General features: G+C 39.8%; 1 protein-coding gene across 1 annotated transcript; it reads right to left on the minus strand.

Moving 5' to 3' along the window:
- Positions 1 to 8,466: 8,466 nt before the first annotated feature.
- Positions 8,467 to 9,000, minus strand: LOC149461376 (interferon lambda-2-like). The gene has a single exon (XM_089678387.1). It carries the CDS (start codon positions 8,998 to 9,000, stop codon positions 8,467 to 8,469), a length of 534 nt encoding a protein of 177 aa, XP_089534513.1.
- Positions 9,001 to 23,648: the final 14,648 nt, after the last annotated feature.

Here is a 23,648-nt window from a genome sequence, read left to right on the forward strand (position 1 = left end):
GAAAAGTGGTAAATTATTAACTATTTCAGACTGTTTCAGAGAGATACAGAGAGTAGAAGCAGAGACAGCAGTAAGTGTTGAGATAATTAGGTGTGAGTTGCTCATTAACATTTCTTTTGTTTCCAAGGGTGGGAAAGGTGTCTGGTGGAGTGAGTCATTAAGGCCACCTGGCAGGGGGTCTTCATGAGGAATATGAGGTGTGAATGATCATTAACATTCCAAGGGCGGGAGAGGTCTGAGGTGTGAATTGGTCATTACCATGTGTGACAAGATGTACAGTGTTTTGTCCATCTGAGTATCTTGAAAACGCTCTGCATGAATTTTTCATGATGAAAAAAGGCTCTGGACAGCATCGGGAACTGGAAGAGTTAAAAAAAAATTTCAAAAGCAAACGCTTATAAACGCGATTTGCCGCGTTTAGCCACGTTTATACAATATCAACTGCTGAACGCACGTTTTCTGCATTAAAAAAAAACGACTGTAAACTCAAATGTCTGTAAATGAAGATGTGTACATGGACACATAGGAAAACATTAGTGTGAATTCAGGGGTTGCTGAAAAAAACCGCTGAACAGCTCCTAAATGTGAGTTTATCAGCTGCAGTGTACATGAGCCCTAACAAGCATGCTTTACTGCATATACAGACTGGTTTTACTGTTGTGGGCATAGTAACACTTTCATCTTGAAGGCATTGGGGCCTGTTTTCCTGGAAACTTTGCTGGAATATATTAGAATAGTGACGTCTGCACTGCCAAAGTCAAAGTATTTGTGTTCTGCATTTTGGGAAGTGAATTTAAAACATGCAGTCCATGGCATTCCCTTCTCATTAAAAAAAACCGTTTAAAACAATTAGTATGACTGCATTAAAGTACATTGAATTAAACAAGAAGTGGGAGACAGTGTGTGCACTGTGATATTCGCAGGGTGGAACAGGCTACTTTTATTTGATAAACCATGACCAATAGTTAAAATGATTTCATACGTAATCTGTGACGTTTGGAATGCCCCAATTTATGTTTTTGCTCTTATAAGTGGATGTTTCTCTGTCTAGCTTACATGGCATAGGACATTAGCATGATATTATTAGAGTTCAGTTTTTCTGTTCCCAGCATTATATCAGGAATTTCAGATCATAGCCAGTACAGTATACAGCTGAAAAGAGAAGGCATCTCTTTCTTGTTTTACAGTACACAGCTTCCTCGATAAAACAGCCTGTGTACCGCTTTTCTCTGCACTGGAATCCGATGATTGATAACCAGATGGGGAATAGGGGGTGTCCCTAGTTGTCATCAGACCTAGTGTCCCCATTGGAAGATTCCCCGTGTTCCTGTTCTGGTGACATTCAAAATGTAAGACTTTCTTTCACTTTTAGTCTTGGTTATAATGGTAAACAGGACAAAAGAGAGGATAAATCTGCCTAAGGGGAGCACAGAAATAAAACTTGACAGGTGTTCTAAACTAAAAGGAAAGTTTGGCCTTTAGTTGTACTTTAATGGGGAAGAAGTCTAAAATATCTGTATGATTTAATATTCAAATTTTATTCAAAACACACATATAGCTATTCACCGAACTAGTATACTAGATAGTTTAACATAAATATTATATTCACTTTAACCACTTGCCCTCCTGAGGATTTACCACCCTTCCTGACCAGGCCATTTTTTGCTTTACGGCGCTGTGTTACTTTAACGAGGATACCCCGAAGAAGTCACGAGACTACGTGATGAAACGCGTAGGTACGGCGATACGCAGCTTCCGGTTTCGAAGTGACGCACTTCCGGTACGGGACGCCATCTTGGAACTCCCAGGAAATACTACATGCATGCAATCTATTCACATAGAGGAAAGAGGCTGTTAAACAAATGTGAGTTGCCTTTTAATTTAAATAAAAAGATCTGCAAGCTTGATTTACTACACTATGGAGGATCTCTTTTGTGCTCACTAATATGTGAGTGAGATTTCACAGAACACCTGTTTAGAGGGTCCTAAAGGACACAGAGGAGAAATTTGGAAGAAACAGTTTGGGAAGGAAAGTTACCAGTTGGTGCTGTTGAGGATCCTGGGTGATCCTGAAGGCTTTCTGGCCCTTAGAGGTCGCAGAAAGGAGGTGAGGAGGCACTGCAGCTGGAGTGGAAAAGTGTGCTGGCACTTGCACGATTGAGCACCAATTTGCACATTGCATATATATGTGACATCACTCACTTATTCAACTATTGGACTTATTTTGAGATTTGAAGTGGCACCTATCACAGTATTCATCAATTTTATTTTTATAGTAATTATGTTTAATAATGTGTTGGCACTTGTTTAGGGCACTAAGATGACCCTGTCACTTTAGGTTGGGTCACAATTATATATAGATTAATATTTATTTTTATTGTTTATCACTAATCACATTAAGGTTTGATCTGTTTATGAATTAATAACTATGGTCATCTAGTTTAGTAGCGCTACACTATTTTTTATTTATTTATTGCACTGTTTTGGTATCAGTTTGAGTGTTAGCAGCTGTAGGGTAGGGTTGGGGTCCATAAAAGCGCAGGAGGAACCTTTTGATTCAAAATGTAAGACTTTCTTTCACTTTTAGTCTTGGTTATAATGGTAAACAGGACAAAAGAGAGGATAAATCTCCCTAAGGGGAACACAGACAGCAATAAAACTTGACAGGTGTCCTAAACTAAAAGGAAAGTTTTGCCCTTAGTTGTACTTTAATGGGGAAGAAGTCTAAAATATCTGTATGATTTAATATTCAAATTTTATTCAAAACACACATATAGCTATTCACCGAACTAGTATACTAGATAGTGTAACATAAATATTATAATCACTTTAATCACTTGCCCTCCTGAGGATTTACCACCCTTCCTGACCAGGCCATTTTTTGCTTTACGGCACTGTGTTACTTTAACAATTGCGCGGTCATGCAATGCTGCACCCAAATGAAATTTATGTCCTTTTTTCCCACAAGTAAGCTTTTTTGGTGGTATTTGATCTCCTGTGCATTTTTTTTTTTTTTTACTTTTTGCTATTATACATGTCCAGTAAAAAAATTAAAAAAATCAAATTTCGTCATATACTTGTATTTGTATTCTGCTACATGTTTTTGCTAAGAAAAAACCCAATACGTTTAAATGAATTGGTTTGCATTATTATTATTATACAGGATTTATATAGCGCCAACAGTTTGCGCAGCGCTTTACAATATAAGGGAGACAATACAATTACAATACATTTCAGTACAGAAGGAATGTGAGGGCCCTGCTCATGGAGCTTACAATCTAAAGGAAGGGGGAGATGATACAAATGGTGATAGCTGTGGGGGATGATCTGGTGGAGGTGATTCAAGTACAGTTCTTAGGTGGAGGTGGGGTAGGCTTCCCTGAAGAAGTGCATTTTCAAAGAAATGTAACAGAATACATCTTGCCCTAAATTTATGAAGAACAATTATTTGCAAAGAAAAAACTTTTTTTTTTTAAATTTCGGTCTTTTTTTGTTAATTTAGCAAAAAATAAAAAATCTTAGTGCTGATTAAATACCACCAACAGAAAGCTGTAGTTGTGTGTACAAAATGATAAAAATTTAGTTTGGGTACAGAATTGCATTTTTACTAGTAATGGCGGCAATCAGCGACTTATAGCGGGACTGAGATGGACATTCTGACACCGGGGGGAACTGACTAACTGCCACTGACATCCCCAGTGACACCAATACAGTGATCAATGCTAAAAAAAAAAACACTGACACTGTACTAATGGCACTGGCCAGGAAGGGGTTAACATGAGGGGCGATCGGAGGATTAACTGTGTGCTGGGAGTGTTTTACTAGGGGGCGGTGTCAGTGTGCTTCACTGTAATCACACTGCAGATGCCACTTCAATACCGGGTACTTTTACCCCCCTTCCTGCCCAGGCTCTCACATTTTGAATGACAATTGCGCAAATGCAATGCTGTACCCAAACTAAATTTTTATCATTTTGTACACACAACTAGAGCTTTCTGTTGGTGGTATTTAATCAGCACTAAGATTTTTTATTTTTTGCTAAATTAACAAAAAAAGACTGAAATTTAAAAAAAAAAAAGTTTTTTCTTTGCAAATAATTGTTCTTCAGAAATTTAGGGCAAGATGTATTCTGTTACATTTCTTTGGTGAAAATAACCCAAATCAGTATTTATTATGTAGTCTGTAGGAAAGTTGTAGAGTCCACAAACTACATACCTGAAATTCAATCAGTCTTGAAGTATTGACGGCCAATCTGAGCCAAAATGACCCCTTTTTGCAAAGTAGACAGTCTGAGGTATGTAGTAAAAGGCATGGCGAGTTTTTTGAAGTTGTCATTTTTTTGTCACAATTTTTTGGAAAAAGAATAATAATAATAATAATAAAAAGAAAAAAAAAATTATATATATATATATATATATATATATATATATATTTTTTTTTTTTACATACTATCACCAGTGCAGTACAGCATCATCATATAATTGGTGTGGCGGTGATCAGGGACACTGAGTGGTGACAGTACAAAAAAGGGGGGAGAGGAGTGAATACCATGTGCATTCAGAAAGTGCTCCCAAATAAAGACGCAAAGAAAAAAATAAACTCTACATGTTTCGCTCCGGAAAACAGAGCTTCATCAGGAGTGTAAAGAATTAAAATAGGTCACATAGTGGCTGGAAGTTGTGTTCAGCTGCACATGGTGGCAAAATGCTCGCTTTCTTTTTTAAAGACCATTTTAACCCACTTTTATTTAAAGGAAAGTTCCATAAATCCAAACATAAATGATTTCCTTCACAGGGGTTTTCAGCATTTCACTCTTCCATATACAGACTTTTAGCCTCCTGCCGCTCTGGCCTTCCACGTCAGGCTCACGTCTGTCTCCTGCAGACTCTTTTCTGAATAGGTGTTTTGCAAACAGCTAGCATTGCTTTGCTGTTCTGGCTCCCACCTCTCCTAGGTGGAGCCCTCTTGACTCCTGGCCAATGACCTCCTGTCTGCCGGGCTGGAGCCCAGAACCATGGTTAGGCCTCTACAAAAAGGCCTGCACACACCTGTGCAATCAGTGTGCTGGATGTTCACAAAACATGGACCCTGGATTGGAGATTTCATCCCTCCCAAATCACTTCAAAATCTCCAGGCCCCAGGTCCTAAAATGGGCTTTATGTACCAACAAGGAAACTGACAAACCAGTTTCCCCTACATTAAGCAAACTGCCTGGAGCCCCTCAACCTGTATAGTTGAGAATCCTGGGTTTTAACCTTGATTTAGACCAGTGTTTCTCAATTCCAGTCCTCATGGACCCCCAACAGGTCATGTTTTCAGGATTTCCATTATTTTGCACAGGTGATTTGATCAGTTTCACTGCCTTAGTAATTACCACAGCTGTTTCATCTGAGGGAAATCCTGAAAACATGACCTGTTGGCGGTCCATGAGGACTGGAGTTGAGAAACACTGATTTAGACCATGGTAGGATACCGCACTGCCACAATATATATATATATATATATATATATATATATATACAGTTGCAAGAAAAAGTATGTGAACCCCTTGGGATTACGTGGAGTTTTGCATGAATTGGGCATAAAATGTGCTCTGAACATCATCTAAGTCACAACAATAGAAGAACACAGTCTGCTGAACATAATACTACACAAACATTAGATGTTGCCATGGTTTAATTGCACATAACATGTAAACATTCACAGTGCAGGGAGGAAAAAGTATGTGAGGCCCTAGCTTAATGACTTCTCCCAGAGCTAATTGGAGCCAGGAGTGAGCCAACCTTGACTCCAATCAGTGTGATGATATTGGATGTGTTGCTGACAGCTGTCCTGCCCTTAAAAAACACACACCTGTTTTGGATTTACTGGTTTCAAGAAGCACTGTCTGATGTGAACCATGCCTCGCAGAAAAGAGCTCTCAGGAGACCTACGATCAAGAATTGTTGACTTGCATGAAGCTGGAAAGGGTTACAAAAGTATCTCCAAAAGCCTTGATGTTCATGTGTCCACGGTAAGACAGACTGTCTACAAATGGAGAAAGTTTAGCACTGTTGCTACTCTCCCTAGGCGTGGTCGTCCTGTAAAAATGACTGCAAGAGCACAGCGCAGAATGCTGTATGAGGTAAAGAAGAATCCCAGAGTGTCAGCTAAAGGCCTACAGAAATCTCTGGCACATGCTAACATTTTTGTTGACACATCTACAATAAGGAAAACATTAAACAAGAATGGAGTACATGGGAGGACACCACGGAGGCAGCCATTGCTGTCCAAAAAGAAGATTGCAGCACGTTTGTAGTTTGCAAAAGAGCACCTGGATGTTCCACAGCACTACTGGCAGAATATATTGTGGACAGATGAAACCAAGATTGCGTTGTTTGGGAAGAACACACAACACTATGTGTGGAGAAAAAAAGGCACAGCACACCAACATCAAAACCTCATCCCCACTGTGAAACATGGCGGAGGGAGCATCATGGTTTGGGGCTGCTTTGCTGCCTCAGGGCCTGGACGGATTGTTGTCATTGATGGGAAAATGAATTCCAGAGTTTATCAAGACATTTTGCAGGAAAACGTACTATTATCTGTCCACCAACTGAAGATCCGCAGAGGATGGGTGATGCAACAGGACAATGACCCAAAGCATACAAGTAATTCAACAAAACAATGGCTGCAACAGCACAGAATACGCCTTCTGGAGTGGCCCAGTCAGAGTCCTGACCTCAACCCGATTGAAATGCTGTGGCATGACCTTAAGAGAGCGATTCACACCAGACATCCCAAGAATATTGCTACACTGAAACAGTTTTGTGAAGAGGAGTGGTCCAAAATGACTCCAGATCGTTGTGCAGGTCTGATCTGCAACTACAGGAAACGTTTGGTTGAGGTTATTGCTGTCAAAGGAGGGTCAACCAGTTATTAAGTCCAAAGGTTCACATACTTTTTCCTCCCTGCACTGTGAATGTTTACATGTTATGTGCAATTAAACCATGACAACATTTAATGTTTGTGTAGTATTATGTTCAGCAGATTGTGTTCTTCTATTGTTGTGACTTAGATGACATTCAGAGCACATTTTATGCCCAATTCATGCAAAACTCCACGTAATCCCAAGGGGTTCACATACTTTTTCTTGCAACTGTATATGGTTAGCACATCAGCCTGGCAGTACTAGGGTCGTTGGTTCGAATCCCAGCCACGGCACCTCCTGCCTGGAGTTTGCATGTTCTCCCTGTGGCTGCGTGGGTTTCATCCGGGTACTCCAGTTTCCTCCCACACTCCAAAGACATGCTGGTAGGTTAATTGTCTCCTGTCCAAATTGGTGCTAGTATGTGTATGAATGTAAGTTAGGGACCTTAGATTGTATGCCCCTTGAGGGTTAGGGACTGATGTGAATGTACAATATATATATGTAAAACGCTGCGGAAACTGACGGTACTATATAAGTACCTGTAATAAATAAATACATATATATATATATATATATATATATATATGCACAATGAATGGGTCTGTAAAGTTACTATATGTAAACCATAAACTTCTACAAGATTTGATTGCATCTTGTTTATGTATTTTCAGAGAAAAGAACATCTCTCTTCTGCCATTCTCTGAACTGGTCTATTACACAGCAAACTGTGTACAATCCTACATCATCTGAATAAAAGTTATTTTTTTTCTTTTTTAAAAGAACCAAATCTTTCACAAATAGTGTAAAATGGGTTACACAAAATTCTGCAAAAAAAAACCCCCACCACTATTTGTATCATATTTTTGTACTTTCTATTTGTTCATTGCATTTGTATGTATACACATTTGTCACTGAATAAAATAAAACTCTTTTTAACATAATTTAAATTCATTTACATTACATCCTCCAGGGAGCTAGAAACTCATGAAATAAATAATTATTTAATAACTTAAATAATATTAAACAAATTATTTTAAATACCTTTAAGTAAAAAAGGTATAAGTAGATATGTCAATAAAATCCCTTTATCGTAGTTAGTATATTTGTAAAAGTGATGGACTTCTGCCTGCATTGTTCCTTTTAAGTATGAGTAGCAACATTTGTGTTTTGTAGGGAGTTGGTCAGCCATTTGTGGATTGAAGAAGAATCTCTTCTGCTGGAATAAGTAATAAGGTCATTTCATGGCACGTGAGTTTGTGATTATGGAATCCCATGTGAGATAGGTAGATAGTGGAGAAATCCTAGAGTCTCAAATTCCAGGAATGCATTTTTTTGGTGGTTAGGATAAATTCTAGTAGCTGAAGGATGAGTAGATGTACTGCACTTTTTCTTAAGTAGCACTGTGTGTCCTTCAATAGTACAGTGTAGAAGAATATGGCTATGATGAAAAAGTCCATCCTTCTCCATTTCATGGTTCTGCTATGTTCAGATAAAACAAAAGAGATGCATCTTTGCCTGAATTTGGTAAGATGAACGTTTCTTTGATGTAGTAGTGGTTATTGGTTGAGAGCCCAACATGTCACATCTTCCACTCTCAGAGGGATAAGACTTAGGATTACAGCCTCCTGCACACAATCCGGAAATGCAGCTTCCTGAAAATGTTGGAGGTGATGCAGCCACAGCTTCAGCTCAGGTGAGGTGGGCTCACTGGATTCTGGAGATCCTCTACAGACCATCAGATCATCTTTCAGTTTGAGGAAAACCATAAGTGCCTGTTTTACAGTTTCATGCTGAGCAGACATAGACATGTTTGTTAGAACCTCAACAGTTAGTGACACCCGCTCCAAGGTCAGGATAAGGCGATCCTTCTGTGTAAGGTCACATACAGAGGGTTTGTGTCTCAGCATTCTTCTGTAACATCTCATTGCATTGGTGGACATGTTCTTTTCATGTTCGTGTTGCATCTCTTTTAGTTTTGTTATGTCAGAAGACGTCACAGATAAATAGCTGGATATCGGGCAGAGTCTCCTGTGCAAGCGCCCACTTACTGCAACCAGTAAAATGTTTAACACCACCAGCCTGATATCCATTTCTGTTCTGCTGGGTTGGATCTGGTAATGTCTTTTTGGTTCCAGATATTTGTTCTGTTACACTGTCACTCCACAGTGCTGATCTCTGGTTGATCTGAAGTCTTGTTTCCATGTTTCTTCCTTTATATCTCAGTCTGCAGGAGGAAAATGTCTTCATTTTCATCATGTTTTGGAGTTCTCCTTCATTCAGAACACAAGTAACACACAAGAGTTATAGCTGCTCAGGGAACTTCTTATCACTTTCAGTTTCCTTTCTATACAGGTAAGAAGGTAACATCAGATAGCTGGTGAGATTCTTCAATCCGTCACACAGGAATCTCCTCCCTCTTCCTACAGGATTCTCCTCTGTACGGAGGACCCAGATGTATTATGTACAGTACATGTCTGCATACAAAGAAGCTATTTTTTTCAGAACTGAAAAAAAACCCAAAGCTTTATTTCACTTATAAATATCTTTCCTATGAACAGCGAAGTCCTATTACCATGGAGTACATTTTTTTACCAACATAAAAAACACATTATGGCTTGGTACATTTTCTCCTCATAGAAGTTTAGATACCAAGACAAAAACAAACTTGAAAAAAGAATTAAAGCATTTATTTTATTTGTAAATAACTTTGCAATGAACAGTGGGACTTTTGGAGAGTCGGATTAGGGCCAGTGAGGATAGAAAATATCCTGGCCCCAGCATTAGTGAGAATAAACATGGCCCCAGGGTTGGTGGTCAATATTTTTTGCTATAAAACATATTCAGTAAACAAATGTAAAAAATCTAATTTCGTCATAAATTTAGGCCAAATGTATTGTGCTACATGTCTTTGCTGAAAAAAAATCCCAATACGTGTAAATGCATTGGTTTACGTGAAAGTTATAGCGTCTGCAAATGGTGGTATATATACTGGAATTTTTATTTTTATACTACAAATGGTGGCAATCAGCAACTTATAGCAGGACTGCGGCGGGCATTCTGATACTGGGTAAGCCCTGCACCCTATGACTAGCACGAAATCCATCAGGGGGGCCACAGCAACTGGACATCTAGCCACCGCAGGTGGCCATCCTGAACTAATGGTCAGCAATTTTTATTTTATTACATCACACATTCAATATCTGGAATAAAGTGTCCCTATGCAGTATTACGCTATGTGGTGTCCCTCATTGGGCTCTCCGTGTGAGTGCCATCATTCGCAGTGCCCGCTTTAAAAGGTGACCCCAGATGGTGACACATACCGAGGGATTCCGGAACCTTAATGCAGATGAGTCTAGATGGTGATATGGATTGTGACCTGTCCCGGGAACAGATGACCCATTAATTGCCTGATGACACAGGATTTTTCATATTGCGTGTAAAAAACGCACTTCTGGTGAGTGCGCATTTTTATTCACTTGGATTCACTTGGAGCACATCATCTGTCACTCCCGGATCAGATATCCATACACTAAGAACTACGATCCTTTGGGATCCATATGTTTACACCTCTTTTGGACAATTATCTCACTAAATCACCACATGGTGACACCATTTAGTGCACTTGATGTATTAAGGATGTGAATATACAGTGGTATATATATATATATATTTTATAAGTTGCACAATATGACTCAGCGCTGCACCTATCTGTCTTGACTTATAATAAAATGATATAGTGCAGTGATGGCGAACCTTTTTGAGCCCGAGTGCCCAAACTGCAACCCAAAACCAACTTATTTCTTTCAAAGTGCCAACACTGCAATGAAACCTGAATATCGAGCTTTTGGTTTAGAAAAAACAACTCGTACAGTAGTGCAAACTAATTAACAGTACAGGGATGACCAGAGACTGCGGACACAGCACAGGGATGACCAGAGACTGCGGACACAGTACAGGGATGACCAGAGACTGCGGACACAGTACAGGGATGACCAGAGACTGCGGACAGTACAGGGATGACCAGAGACTGCGGACAGTACAGGGATGACCAGAGACTGCGGACACAGTACAGGGATGACCAGAGACTGCGGACAGCACAGGGATGACCAGAGACTGCGGACAGTACAGGGATGACCAGAGACTGCGGACACAGTAGAGGGGATGACCAGAGACTGCGGACAGTACAGGGATGACCAGAGACTGCGGACACAGTACAGGGATGACCAGAGACTGCGGACACAGTAGAGGGGATGACCAGAGACTGCGGACAGTACAGGGATGACCAGAGACTGCGGACAGTACAGGGATGACCAGAGACTGCGGACACAGTACAGGGATGACCAGAGACTGCAGACACAGTACAGGGATGACCAGAGACTGCAGACACAGTACAGGGATGACCAGAGACTGCAGACACAGTACAGGGATGACCAGAGACTGCGGACAGTACAGGGATGACCAGAGACTGCGGACACAGTACAGGGGTGACCAGAGACTGCGGACACAGTACAGGAGATGACCAGAGACTGCGGACAGTACAGGGATGACCAGAGACTGCGGACACAGTACAGGAGATGACCAGAGACTGCGAACAGTACAGGAGATGACCAGAGACTGCGGACAGTACGGGGATGACCAGAGACTGCGGACAGTACAGGGATGACCAGAGACTGCGGACACAGTACAGGGATGACCAGAGACTGCGGACACAGTACAGGGATGACCAGAGACTGCGGACACAGTACAGGGATGACCAGAGACTGCGGACAGTACAGGAGATGACCAGAGACTGCGGACAGTACAGGAGATGACCAGAGACTGCGGACACAGTACAGGAGATGACCAGAGACTGCGGACACAGTACAGGAGATGACCAGAGACTGAGAACAGTACAGGAGATGACCAGAGACTGCGGACAGTACAGGAGATGACCAGAGACTGCGGACAGTACAGGGATGACCAGAGACTGCGGACACAGTACAGGAGATGACCAGAGACTGCGGACACAGTACAGGGATGACCAGTGACTGCGGACAGTACAGGGATGACCAGAGACTGCGGAAAGTACAGGAGATAACCAGAGACTGCGGACAGTACAGGGATGACCAGAGACTGCGGACACAGTACAGGGATGACCAGAGACTGCGGACACAGTACAGGGATGACCAGAGACTGCGGACACAGTACAGGAGATGACCAGAGACTGCGGACACAGTACAGGGATGACCGGAGACTGCGGACACAGTACAGGAGATGACCGGAGACTGCGGACAGCACAGGGATGACCAGAGACTGCGGACACAGTACAGGGATGACCAGAGACTGCGGACAGCACAGGGATGACCAGTGACTGCGGACAGTACAGGAGATGACCAGAGACTGCGGACAGTACAGGGGATGACCAGAGACTGCGGACAGCACAGGGATGACCAGAGACTGCGGACAGCACAGGGATGACCAGAGACTGCGGACAGTACAGAGATGACTGCTGACCTTTAGGGAGGGAGGGGGAGCGGGTACCTGAATTTGACAGGTACCCGCTCTTACTTCCGCAGAGTTTTTTTTTATCTTACCTGTTCCTTTATCCAGCCGCGCGCTGTCTTCCCGGCTTCTGTAGTGTGGGCGCTCGTCGGACAGCCGGGTCCCAAGTGTGCATGCGCGAGAAGCGCTGCGCTTTGTGATTGGTCCGGCGGCTTCTGGGATCTGTCATGTGTCCCAGGTACCGCCTTACCATTCACAAAGAGCACTGCTTCTTGTGCATGCGCACTTGGGACCCGGCTGTCACGCACACTACAGCCGGGAAGACAGCGCGCCGCTGGATTCTCCTGGCGTGCCCACAGATAAGGCTCGGCGTGCCGGCTGTGGCACGCGTGCCACGGGTTCGCCATCACTGATATAGTGCTAATAAAAAGCACTGACACTGTACTAATGACACTGGGCAGGAAGGGGGTTAACATCTGGTGTGATCAAAGGGTTAACTGTGTGCTGTTTTACTATGTGAGCATTCTGCTTGTATTGCAATACAAAGCAGCATGCTGGTGCTGATGGGAGAGATCTGTGTTGTTTAGATACAGACCTCTCCCGTGGGGAAACTCTGGCTGGGACCCAGTGATCGACAGCTGTAGCCGCCAATGGCGGCGCGGGTAGGGTGGCGCATGCCACCTACACGGAAATGCGAAATCACGTATATATACGTGATTTTGCGCAGCCCTGCCACCCTGCAGCAGTAGTCCTGCTATAGGACAGTCGGTAAGTGGTTATGCTATATTGCTGTTCAGAATGAGGGAGAGGAGTATATACTACCTTGTTTATGTCAGTATTATTTTTATACTTACAGTTGATAGGTTGCACTCACTGCAGCTGGGATTGGAAAAATCAACTGAACATCAGTCTTTCCATTTATATTGGTCATTTTATCTCCTCTGACCATATAATGTCTTTCATGAATGTACATGTAAGCAATAAATGGATCTGTAAAGTTACTCTGTGTAAACCCTAAGCTGTATGATTTAATTACCATTTGTTTAGTTTGTAAAGTTCTGGTCACATGATCAGCACCCTGTGTATTCAGGGATGAAATAGTGCCAAATGCAGGCAGTGCATGACAACTCCTCTTCCCAAGTGTAGTCAATAACAAGACACAAGATATCAGCACATTTGATGTTTTCATGATACGAGTTTAGTTTTTCACAGTGTACACAAGGTAAAATCCATTCAGACACTGACAAGGCGTTTCAGCCAAACCTGGCCTTAGTTGTAGCAAAGTATGGATGAATTTCAACTGGAATACATGGTGAGCTGATCATGTGACCTGAAGAGTATATACCAGGGGTATTGAATTAAAATTCACCGAGGTCCGAGCAGTAAAATTTTCATGCATCAGAGGTCCGAATCTCATGTAGGTGTTACTGTCCTCTGCCCCCCTCCATGTTACTGTCTTCAACCAATCCACATTACAGTTCTCAGCCCCCCACTTTAATGTCCTCAGCGTCCCCCCCCATATCCCAGCTTCTAGCCCTTCACATTTCAGGCCTCAGCTCCTCCACTTTAATTTTAATGTCCTCAACCCCCCCACCCTACTGTCCTCAGTCTCTCCACATTACTGTTCTCAGCCCCCCCCCCCACATTCAGCCCTCTGCTCCTTTTCACATGAGCCCCCCTTCACACTAATATATTTAGCCCCTTTTACTTCTACCCCCCCCCATTGTCCTACCTTGCATAGACAGTGATTGACAGACAGTGTTTGATTGCTAGGACTGCCCTCCATCCTAGCAAGCAATCACCTGCTTGTTAACCTCGGGCAGTTCCTGCCCTCTATCCAGAACTGTCCTGCCTCCCTCTGTCAGCTCTGTGAGGATGACCACGAGGCGGCTGGGGGAAGAAAAGGCTCCTAAATGGCAGGACCGCATGGGTCTGGATGGGACAGCGACTCGGTCCACGTCCGGACCCTGGTTCACTATTTGTTGATGCCTGGTATATACCAAGAATGCAATTAAATCATACACAGGGTTTACACAGAGTAACTTTACAGGTGCCCTCGTAGAAGAGAAGCGACAACCTATTGTAAAATGTTATGTAGTTTACTATTCCAAACAATTCTTTCTAGCCCATGTAACTTCACCCACTAGTACAGCTTTAATAGTATTTTGCAGATGACACCCATTAGCGGGCAATGTTGCTTGTTTTTTTCCTCTTGTGCATTTGCAATGTTGTCTGTATATTATGCCTGGGAAGCAGTTTTATATGCAATATACAGTATTTAGGTATGTGTAATTTTGATGTGTAAAAATTATTCCCTTGGTAATCCTGTTTGAATATTACCATAATCCTTGTCTTGCCTATCATTGTGGGTGGGTGGCTAGATAATGATAGGAAGATCCATCCCTACTTTTCTATGGCCAGAACTGGCTTAAACACATTAGCATCTGTATAGTTTTTGTATACAATGGATGGCTTCCTTTCATGCCATCCATTGTATACAACCATATCTAGCTGTGACTGGTCACAGTGATCACATGCACAGGCTGGGCCAATCACAGCCCATCTATGTCATGTGATTAGCCGTGGCCAATCACAGCTAATTACAACAAAAAAACCTGAATGAATCAATTTAATTCAGTTAAATGCTTGCTTATAGCAAAGAAATTATTTGCTATTAGCAATCAAATTGTGTAAAAAAAAAAATACTGATCACTTCCCCAAAGTAGTACAATGTTACTAAGGTAACATTATACTACTTTGGTCATAGAGTAATATGAAAAAAAATCTTAAAAGAAGAGAAAAAATGTAATAAATAATACAATTATTTTTTACAAAATTGAAAAAAAAAATTATCTTTTTTTTCGTACTGTCACCAGTCAGTGTCCCTGATCACCGCCATACCAGTTATATGATGATACTTTACTGCACTGGTGACAGTATGTAAAAAAAAATTGTGAAAATAATTTTTTTAATTTCTTCATTTTCCTAAAAATTATGACAAAAAAAATTACAACTTCTAAGAACTTGCCATGCCTCTTATGAAATATGTCGGACTGTCTACTTTGCAAAAAGGGATCGTTTGGGGGATATCTGTACTTTTCTGACATTTTTGGGCCTCAAGAAATTAGATTGGCTGTCAGTGCTTCAGGATTGATCAATTTTCATATACAGTATATCCCATAGTTTGTGAACTCTATAACTTTCCTACAAACTAAATAATAAATACTGATTTGGGTTATTTTCACCAAAGAAATGTTGCAGAATATATCTTGGCCTAAATTTTTAAAGAACAATTATTTATTTGCAAACTTTTATAACAGAAACAAAGAAACACTTGTTTTTTTCAAAATTTGTTAATTTAGCAAAAAATAAAAACCCCAGTGGTGATTAAATACCACCAAAAGAAAGCTCTAGTTGTGTGAACAAAATTATAACATTTTAGTTTGGGTACAGTGTTGCATGACTGTGCAATTGCCATTCAAAGTGTGAGAGCGCTGAAACCTGAAAAATGGCCTGGGCAGGAAGGGGGTAAAAGTGCCCGGTATGGAAGTGGTTAAAGATAGGCGGATCTATCCATAATGTTCCATGACTTAGGCCAGAATTGTCTTAAACACATTATTGTGTTGGTGTCTGTTTGGTGTTTATCCTGTACTCACTATTGAGAAGTAAACTTGCATTGTGAAAACCTCAAAATTGTTTTATGCCTTGAATTTATTTCCAAAGTACAGAGCATCCTTCTTGCAACTATCTGGCATTCACTGGTTTGTTCTGTTATATGGTGAACTGTGTCCTACATCATCTAAATAGTCCTAAATCATCCTATTCTTTTCTTTTTTTAATAGAGAGACAAAGCTTGCACAAATAGTGTACAGAAAGTTACACAAAAACACAAACTTCTGAAAAAAATTAAAACACAACTGTCTGTATTTTGCTCTTTTATTCGTACATTGCACATGTGTGTATATACATTTATCACTGAAGTAAATGTAAAACATTTTGTTTAACGTAATACATTTCAGATAAATAACAGACATTGCATCTTCCAGGTAGCTAGTAATTTTACTAATTTATAAAAAATATATTAAATAAATAACGTTAAATACTAATAGGTTAACAATAGAAATAAAGAGATATGTCAACAAAATCCCCTTTCACAACTGTTACATTTCTATAAGCAGTCTGTATCATACTTTCTATTTATAAATTGCAAATGTGTGTAAATACATTTATCACTGAAATTAAATAAAATTAAATAAAACATTCTTTAACATTTGTGTAACAAATTTCAGATACATTGCATTCTCCAAGGAACTCATGAAATAAATATTTGAATAACTTATAGAATATAAATACTATTAAATAAATAACATCAAATACTTAAAGGTTAAAAAATAGATATAAACAGATACAACAGGAACCTTCCTTTTCCTATAGTTGCAGTATTTCTGCTGTGTAGAGAGTAGGTCAGTTGTTTGTGGGTTGGTGTGGAATCTCATCTGTTGGGATAAACAATTAGGTCCATTTATGATATATAAGTTTGTGGTTATGAAATCCCTCATAGGATAGGTGGATAAATCCTGTAGTTGCAATGTACTTTATGGATGAATATCCTATGTTGTCCAGCAGGCCTAAACAGACTATAGTAGATGAAAGACAAGCAGATACTTTAAGGTAGTACTGTATGTCCTTCAGTAGTACGGTGTAGAAGAATATGTCTGTAGTAAAAAAGTGGATCCTTTACTGCTTATAGAACGGTCTGGATAAAAGCGCACAGATGTGTCCCAAAGGAAATAAGTGAATGGTATATGTCAACTATGATTGGTGGGGAAAAAACTCACTGCTGCCATGGTAAAAACACATCGGTTTGTGGGAGGTATGAACAGGAGCCAGGCGCTGTGTAGTTTTGTGATAGAAATAATACACCTTGTATGGAGGTGTGTCTTTAATAAGTCATATGGTAAAACAATAATAAATAACCAGCCTGTGGCTTTAGGAAGCCAGGTTCCAAGATGGACGGCCCGTCCGCTCAGAGGGAAGCAGTGGAGTAGAATGCCTGTCAGTGCAGCGACCACGTGTACCCGACGTCCCAGCATCCTGGATGACGTCACCACGATGTGGAGAGACAGAGGGGGGGAACTCTTGCTGGAGCCGCAGCTTTAGAAGGAAGAGGCCGGTTGCTGGGACAACATGTTTCGCGCGCATGCGCTTTGTCAAGTCTGTGAAAAGTCCAGCAATCGGCCATTTTATAGGAGACCTGCACGGCAGAAGGGGCCGGCTTAACAACCAAGGGGATAATCAAAGGGATAATCAAGAGCAGACGGCTCGTCTCACAACAGGATCAGATTGCAATTGAAATATGAAAACACATTATAAGGACAGGAACAAAGTGTGATTAAAACCTAAATATGACCATATTAAAAACCTTTTGGGCTTAATTGTGTCAAAATGGCATGTGCAAGATTATCAAGGGGAAAAAAAAAAAAAAAAAAATGGGGGGGGGGGGGAAGGCTGCTTAATGAAGCTTCATTAGCCAGCTGGATGAGTTCACATCTCAAAAACATTGCTGACAGCAATAAAACACAGGAATGGTGGGAAAGATTGTCAATAATCCTATTCATATCTATAATAGTGAATAGGAAAATTATCATTATATTGGTGCTAATAATATTCATAAATATAATAAAACTACATACATATTTTATAAAACAAACTTGCATAGGTATATATATTAAAACAATATAATGAAAAAATAAAATATACACACACATATATATATATATATATATATATATATATACATACACATACATTAAAAAAAAAAAAAAAAAAAATAATACAAAAAAAAAATATATATATATATATATATATATATATATATATACACACACACATGTGGTAATAAACAGGAAAAAAAAAAAAAAAAAAAAATTATAAATACATTTCAGTAATTACTCTTATGGACCGAATAAACAGAGTGGTATTAGATATATAAAATATGAAAAATAATGTATAAAATATCAAAGATAATAATCATGTAATAATAGTGATGTGTGTTTTATTATAAAATATATGGAGAACCCTAAGTTACCACTTAGATGATACTATGTACTTCAAGGTCCTCATTAAGGCCATTCGGTACCATAGATCCAAATTTGTAGATCCAAAAGGTTTCCCTTTTACATAGGAGGGCTAACCTCTCATTGTCAGTAAGGGTTCCTTTGGGAATGTGTTCTATGGCCATCACTTCTAGGACACTAAAATTCTTGTTGTGATGGCAAAGAAAATGCCTAGGGACACTGTATTTGTCACATCCATCTTTTATGAGCCTTCTATGTTCTCCAATGCGTTTACGTAGAGGACGTATTGTGCGGCCCACATATATCAATTTACAGGGACATGTGAGCACATAAACCACATGATCTGTGGCACAAGTAATAAAATGTCGAATGTCATAAGAGATCCCTTTCGGATCAGTAATTTCTGATTTACCATGGGTGATAAATTGGCATGTCAAGCAACCTTTCTTTTTACATTTGTAAATACCAACTCTGTTATCGAAAAAGGAACAAATGTCCTGTTTGTTTTGAGAGGACATGGACAGTTTACTGGGAGCTAGAATATTTTTTAGCGTACGGGCTTTTCTGAATGTGACCTGGGGAGCAGATGGAAGACTGGGTGCCAGACGGGGATCAAGTTGCAAAATGTGCCAATGTTTTCGTATAATCTTGGTAATCTTACGATATGCCGTATTATAACCAGTTACAAACCTAACGGAGTTTGACTGGTCATGGGCACGTGTTTTTGTAGTGGCTGAGTTTTTGCCATGTTTGGTGAAAGCCTCATTAATGAGTGTAGGGGGGTAACCTTTTTCACAGAATTTGGCAGACAATTCGGTGCCCAATTCCTTATAATCATTGAGTTAAGAACAATTTCTTTTAAGTCGCTGGAATTGGCCACTCGGAATGTTGTTTTTCCATGCCGGGTGGTGACAGCTTGAATAGTGAAGATATGAGTTACCACTGGTGGGTTTGGTGTGATTTGTGGTATGAATAGTGTCACCCTCAAATGATAAAACTAAGTCTAAAAAAATTATACTAATAGGATCAAACACGTGAGTGAATGATAAACCAAACTTGTTGGAATTACAATGCAGTACGAAAGGTAAAAACGTGTCAAGAGCACCATCCCAGATTAAAATAATATCATCAATATATCTTCCAAAGAAGACAATATGTTGGGCAAAGGGGTTGTTTGACCATATAAATTCTTTCTCCCAGAGGCCCATAGTTAGATTAGCGTAACATGGAGCAAAATTTGCCCCCATAGCTGTGCCGTTTATTTGCAAGTAAAACTGATTTAAAAAGGTAAAATAATTATGTTGTAAACAGAATTCCGTGCAATCAATAATAAAATTAGCCTGAACGGAGTTCATGTGGGCATCTGATGATAAAAAGTGTTGAAGGGCAGACAAACCTACTCTGTGGGGGATGGACGTGTAGAGTGACGACACATCCAATGATGCCCAATGGTATCCTGATTGCCATCTATATTTGCTTAAAACCTCTATAATGTGACTAGAGTCCCTGATGAACGATGGCAATTCCATGACTATTGGTTGAAGGAAAAAGTCAATATATTTGGACAGGCCATTAATAAAACTATTAGTGCTGGCTACTATAGGACGCCCAGGGGGATTAGTAATGGATTTATGGATCTTGGGAAGGTGATAAAAATAGGGTGTACTACACACTGTAGGAAATAAAAATGATTTTTCTCTTTTATTGATTACTCCGTTATTGAAAGCAGTGTCAATCAATATTTTGAGTGCTTTCTGGTACTCGGGTAAAGGGTCTTCTTTCAATTTCTGATAGGTGCTAGAGTCGGACAGGAGACGGGTGGATTCTTTTATGTAGTCTGAGGTGTGTTGTATTACTAGGCTACCACCCTTGTCCGCTTGTCTGATAGTAAGATTTTTGTTGAGTTCCAAATTTTTCAGGGCTTTGAGTTCCGAGTTTGTCAGGTTTCGGCTGGTTGCCGGAACATCGCATAGAGTCAAAAGATCTCTATAGACCACTTGGTAGAAAGTTTCAATGTAGGGCCCTTTTGATTGTACTGGGTAAAATGTGGATTTGGGTCTAAAATGAGTATGTGTAATGTCAGGGTCAAGAAAAATGGGGGGGATCTCAAAATTTTGAAAATGACTTTCAGACCATAGTTCCTCTAAAATTTGAATAAGTTCTATATCTTCATCTTGAAAGGAAGAATTTATAGATGGAGTGTGTAGTACAGTGGATGGTTGTGGATCATTCGAAAAATGACGTTTTATAGTAAGAGATCGAATAAACCGATTTAGATCCTGAAATAATTTAAATTTATTGGGGCCTATAGCTGGTGAAAAGCTTAAGCCCTTTTGCAGTAAGGATACCTCGACATCAGAAAAAATATAAGAGGAGAGATTAAAAATTTTTATTGTGCTGTGAAATTTGGTTGTTCTATTCTCTCTTTCTTTTTTAGCCTGATGTCTTTTTCCGCTTCGTCTGCCTCGTCTAATTTTCGTTTTTCTTTTAGGGTCCCCATTGGGAGAGTCTCTAAAAAAACAAGGGATGGGGGGTTATTCTCAATGGATGTTGGAATAGTAGTACCATTGTTTAAAAAAGAATCTAAGTCTTTGGAGAGCGGGCTATATCGATTGTGAGTGGGTATGGAAAAAGGATTACCTGATGGATCTGTGTTGTTCTGTGTAGTAAAAGGTATGTCAAGGGGCTGGGAAGAGGGTGTGTTGGGTTCTATCTCTATGGTAGGGAGAAGGGTAGTGGAAAGATTCACTGAATTAGCAGAGACTAAATGAGGTGGTGTGGTGGGTTTGGGTTGAGTAATTGATGTGGACAGGTTGTTAGGCATGTGGTGAGATGTCTGAACTAACGAGTGGGTAAGGGAAGAGGGTTTAAAGAACTGTCTATTGGGTTTGCGCTTATTATAATTGTGTCCTGGTTTGGGCTTGGGATGGTGATTGTCACGAGTGACAGTACTCTTGGTAAGCTCTTTTTTCCATGAAAAAATACGACCTATTTTATAGTCTTCAATGTCTCTTTCTAGTTTTCCAATTTTTTTGGAAACTATCTGATCCTCATTTTTCAATACATTGGAATCTAGTACTTCACGCCACTTGGAATAGAGGCAAGATGAACTGTATTCCTTGACTATAGTCTCTTTTTCTAGGACTTTCGTTTCAGCATATTGGAGTTTGCGCTCTCTTTGTTGTATAATAATTTTTATCCATTTCATAGTGCAAAATTCTGAGATAAGGCCCCAGTCCTTTTTAAGGTCATCATCTAGGAAACTACATTGTTTTTTAATACGTAGACCTCTAGGGGTGATACCTAACTCCAGATATTTTTTGAGAAAAGAAAGATCCCACCATTGAACATTTTCAAATTGTTTAGCGTATTGTAATTGGAAAAAAGCCCTCCTCATATCAGTTTCATAACTCTCCGTGTGGGGGGGTCTATTGTTATCTCCATTGGATAGTGATTTATCATAAAATTGTTTTTTGTCTGATTCCTCATGTGGGTTAAGTTGGAACCGGTCAAAAATAGATTGGAATCTAGTGATCCTATCTTTGGTCATTATAATAAACAAAAAAAAAAAAAAAAAAAAGAAGGGGGGGGTAAAAATTTGAAAAAATGGGGGGGGGGGGTAAAAAAAAAAAAAAAAAAAAAAAAAAATAATATTATAGCTGGAATATAAGGTAAGGATGTGAGGGATGGAAGATGCAATGTGATCCTGTGGGAGAGGCTAATTATGCATCAAACGTTAGAAATACAAAAAAAGTTCATAATACATAAATGAGTGTCAATAAGTCCAATGTGATCAATTAGTGATAGTTCCTCTATATTAAGTCAATATGGTAGCTGAATCCTGTGTTGGTAAGTATAATCTTAACCCACATGAGGAATCAGACAAAAAACAATTTTATGATAAATCACTATCCAATGGAGATAACAATAGACCCCCCCACACGGAGAGTTATGAAACTGATATGAGGAGGGCTTTTTTCCAATTACAATACGCTAAACAATTTGAAAATGTTCAATGGTGGGATCTTTCTTTTCTCAAAAAATATCTGGAGTTAGGTATCACCCCTAGAGGTCTACGTATTAAAAAACAATGTAGTTTCCTAGATGATGACCTTAAAAAGGACTGGGGCCTTATCTCAGAATTTTGCACTATGAAATGGATAAAAATTATTATACAACAAAGAGAGCGCAAACTCCAATATGCTGAAACGAAAGTCCTAGAAAAAGAGACTATAGTCAAGGAATACAGTTCATCTTGCCTCTATTCCAAGTGGCGTGAAGTACTAGATTCCAATGTATTGAAAAATGAGGATCAGATAGTTTCCAAAAAAATTGGAAAACTAGAAAGAGACATTGAAGACTATAAAATAGGTCGTATTTTTTCATGGAAAAAAGAGCTTACCAAGAGTACTGTCACTCGTGACAATCACCATCCCAAGCCCAAACCAGGACACAATTATAATAAGCGCAAACCCAATAGACAGTTCTTTAAACCCTCTTCCCTTACCCACTCGTTAGTTCAGACATCTCACCACATGCCTAACAACCTGTCCACATCAATTACTCAACCCAAACCCACCACACCACCTCATTTAGTCTCTGCTAATTCAGTGAATCTTTCCACTACCCTTCTCCCTACCATAGAGATAGAACCCAACACACCCTCTTCCCAGCCCCTTGACATACCTTTTACTACACAGAACAACACAGATCCATCAGGTAATCCTTTTTCCATACCCACTCACAATCGATATAGCCCGCTCTCCAAAGACTTAGATTCTTTTTTAAACAATGGTACTACTATTCCAACATCCATTGAGAATAACCCCCCATCCCTTGTTTTTTTAGAGACTCTCCCAATGGGGACCCTAAAAGAAAAACGAAAATTAGACGAGGCAGACGAAGCGGAAAAAGACATCAGGCTAAAAAAGAAAGAGAGAATAGAACAACCAAATTTCACAGCACAATAAAAATTTTTAATCTCTCCTCTTATATTTTTTCTGATGTCGAGGTATCCTTACTGCAAAAGGGCTTAAGCTTTTCACCAGCTATAGGCCCCAATAAATTTAAATTATTTCAGGATCTAAATCGGTTTATTCGATCTCTTACTATAAAACGTCATTTTTCGAATGATCCACAACCATCCACTGTACTACACACTCCATCTATAAATTCTTCCT

This window comes from Staurois parvus, unplaced genomic scaffold (genome assembly GCF_062004578.1).
Source record: "Staurois parvus isolate SC_StPar_1 unplaced genomic scaffold, SC_StPar_1.0 ptg000204l, whole genome shotgun sequence".
NCBI lineage: Eukaryota > Metazoa > Chordata > Amphibia > Anura > Ranidae > Staurois > Staurois parvus.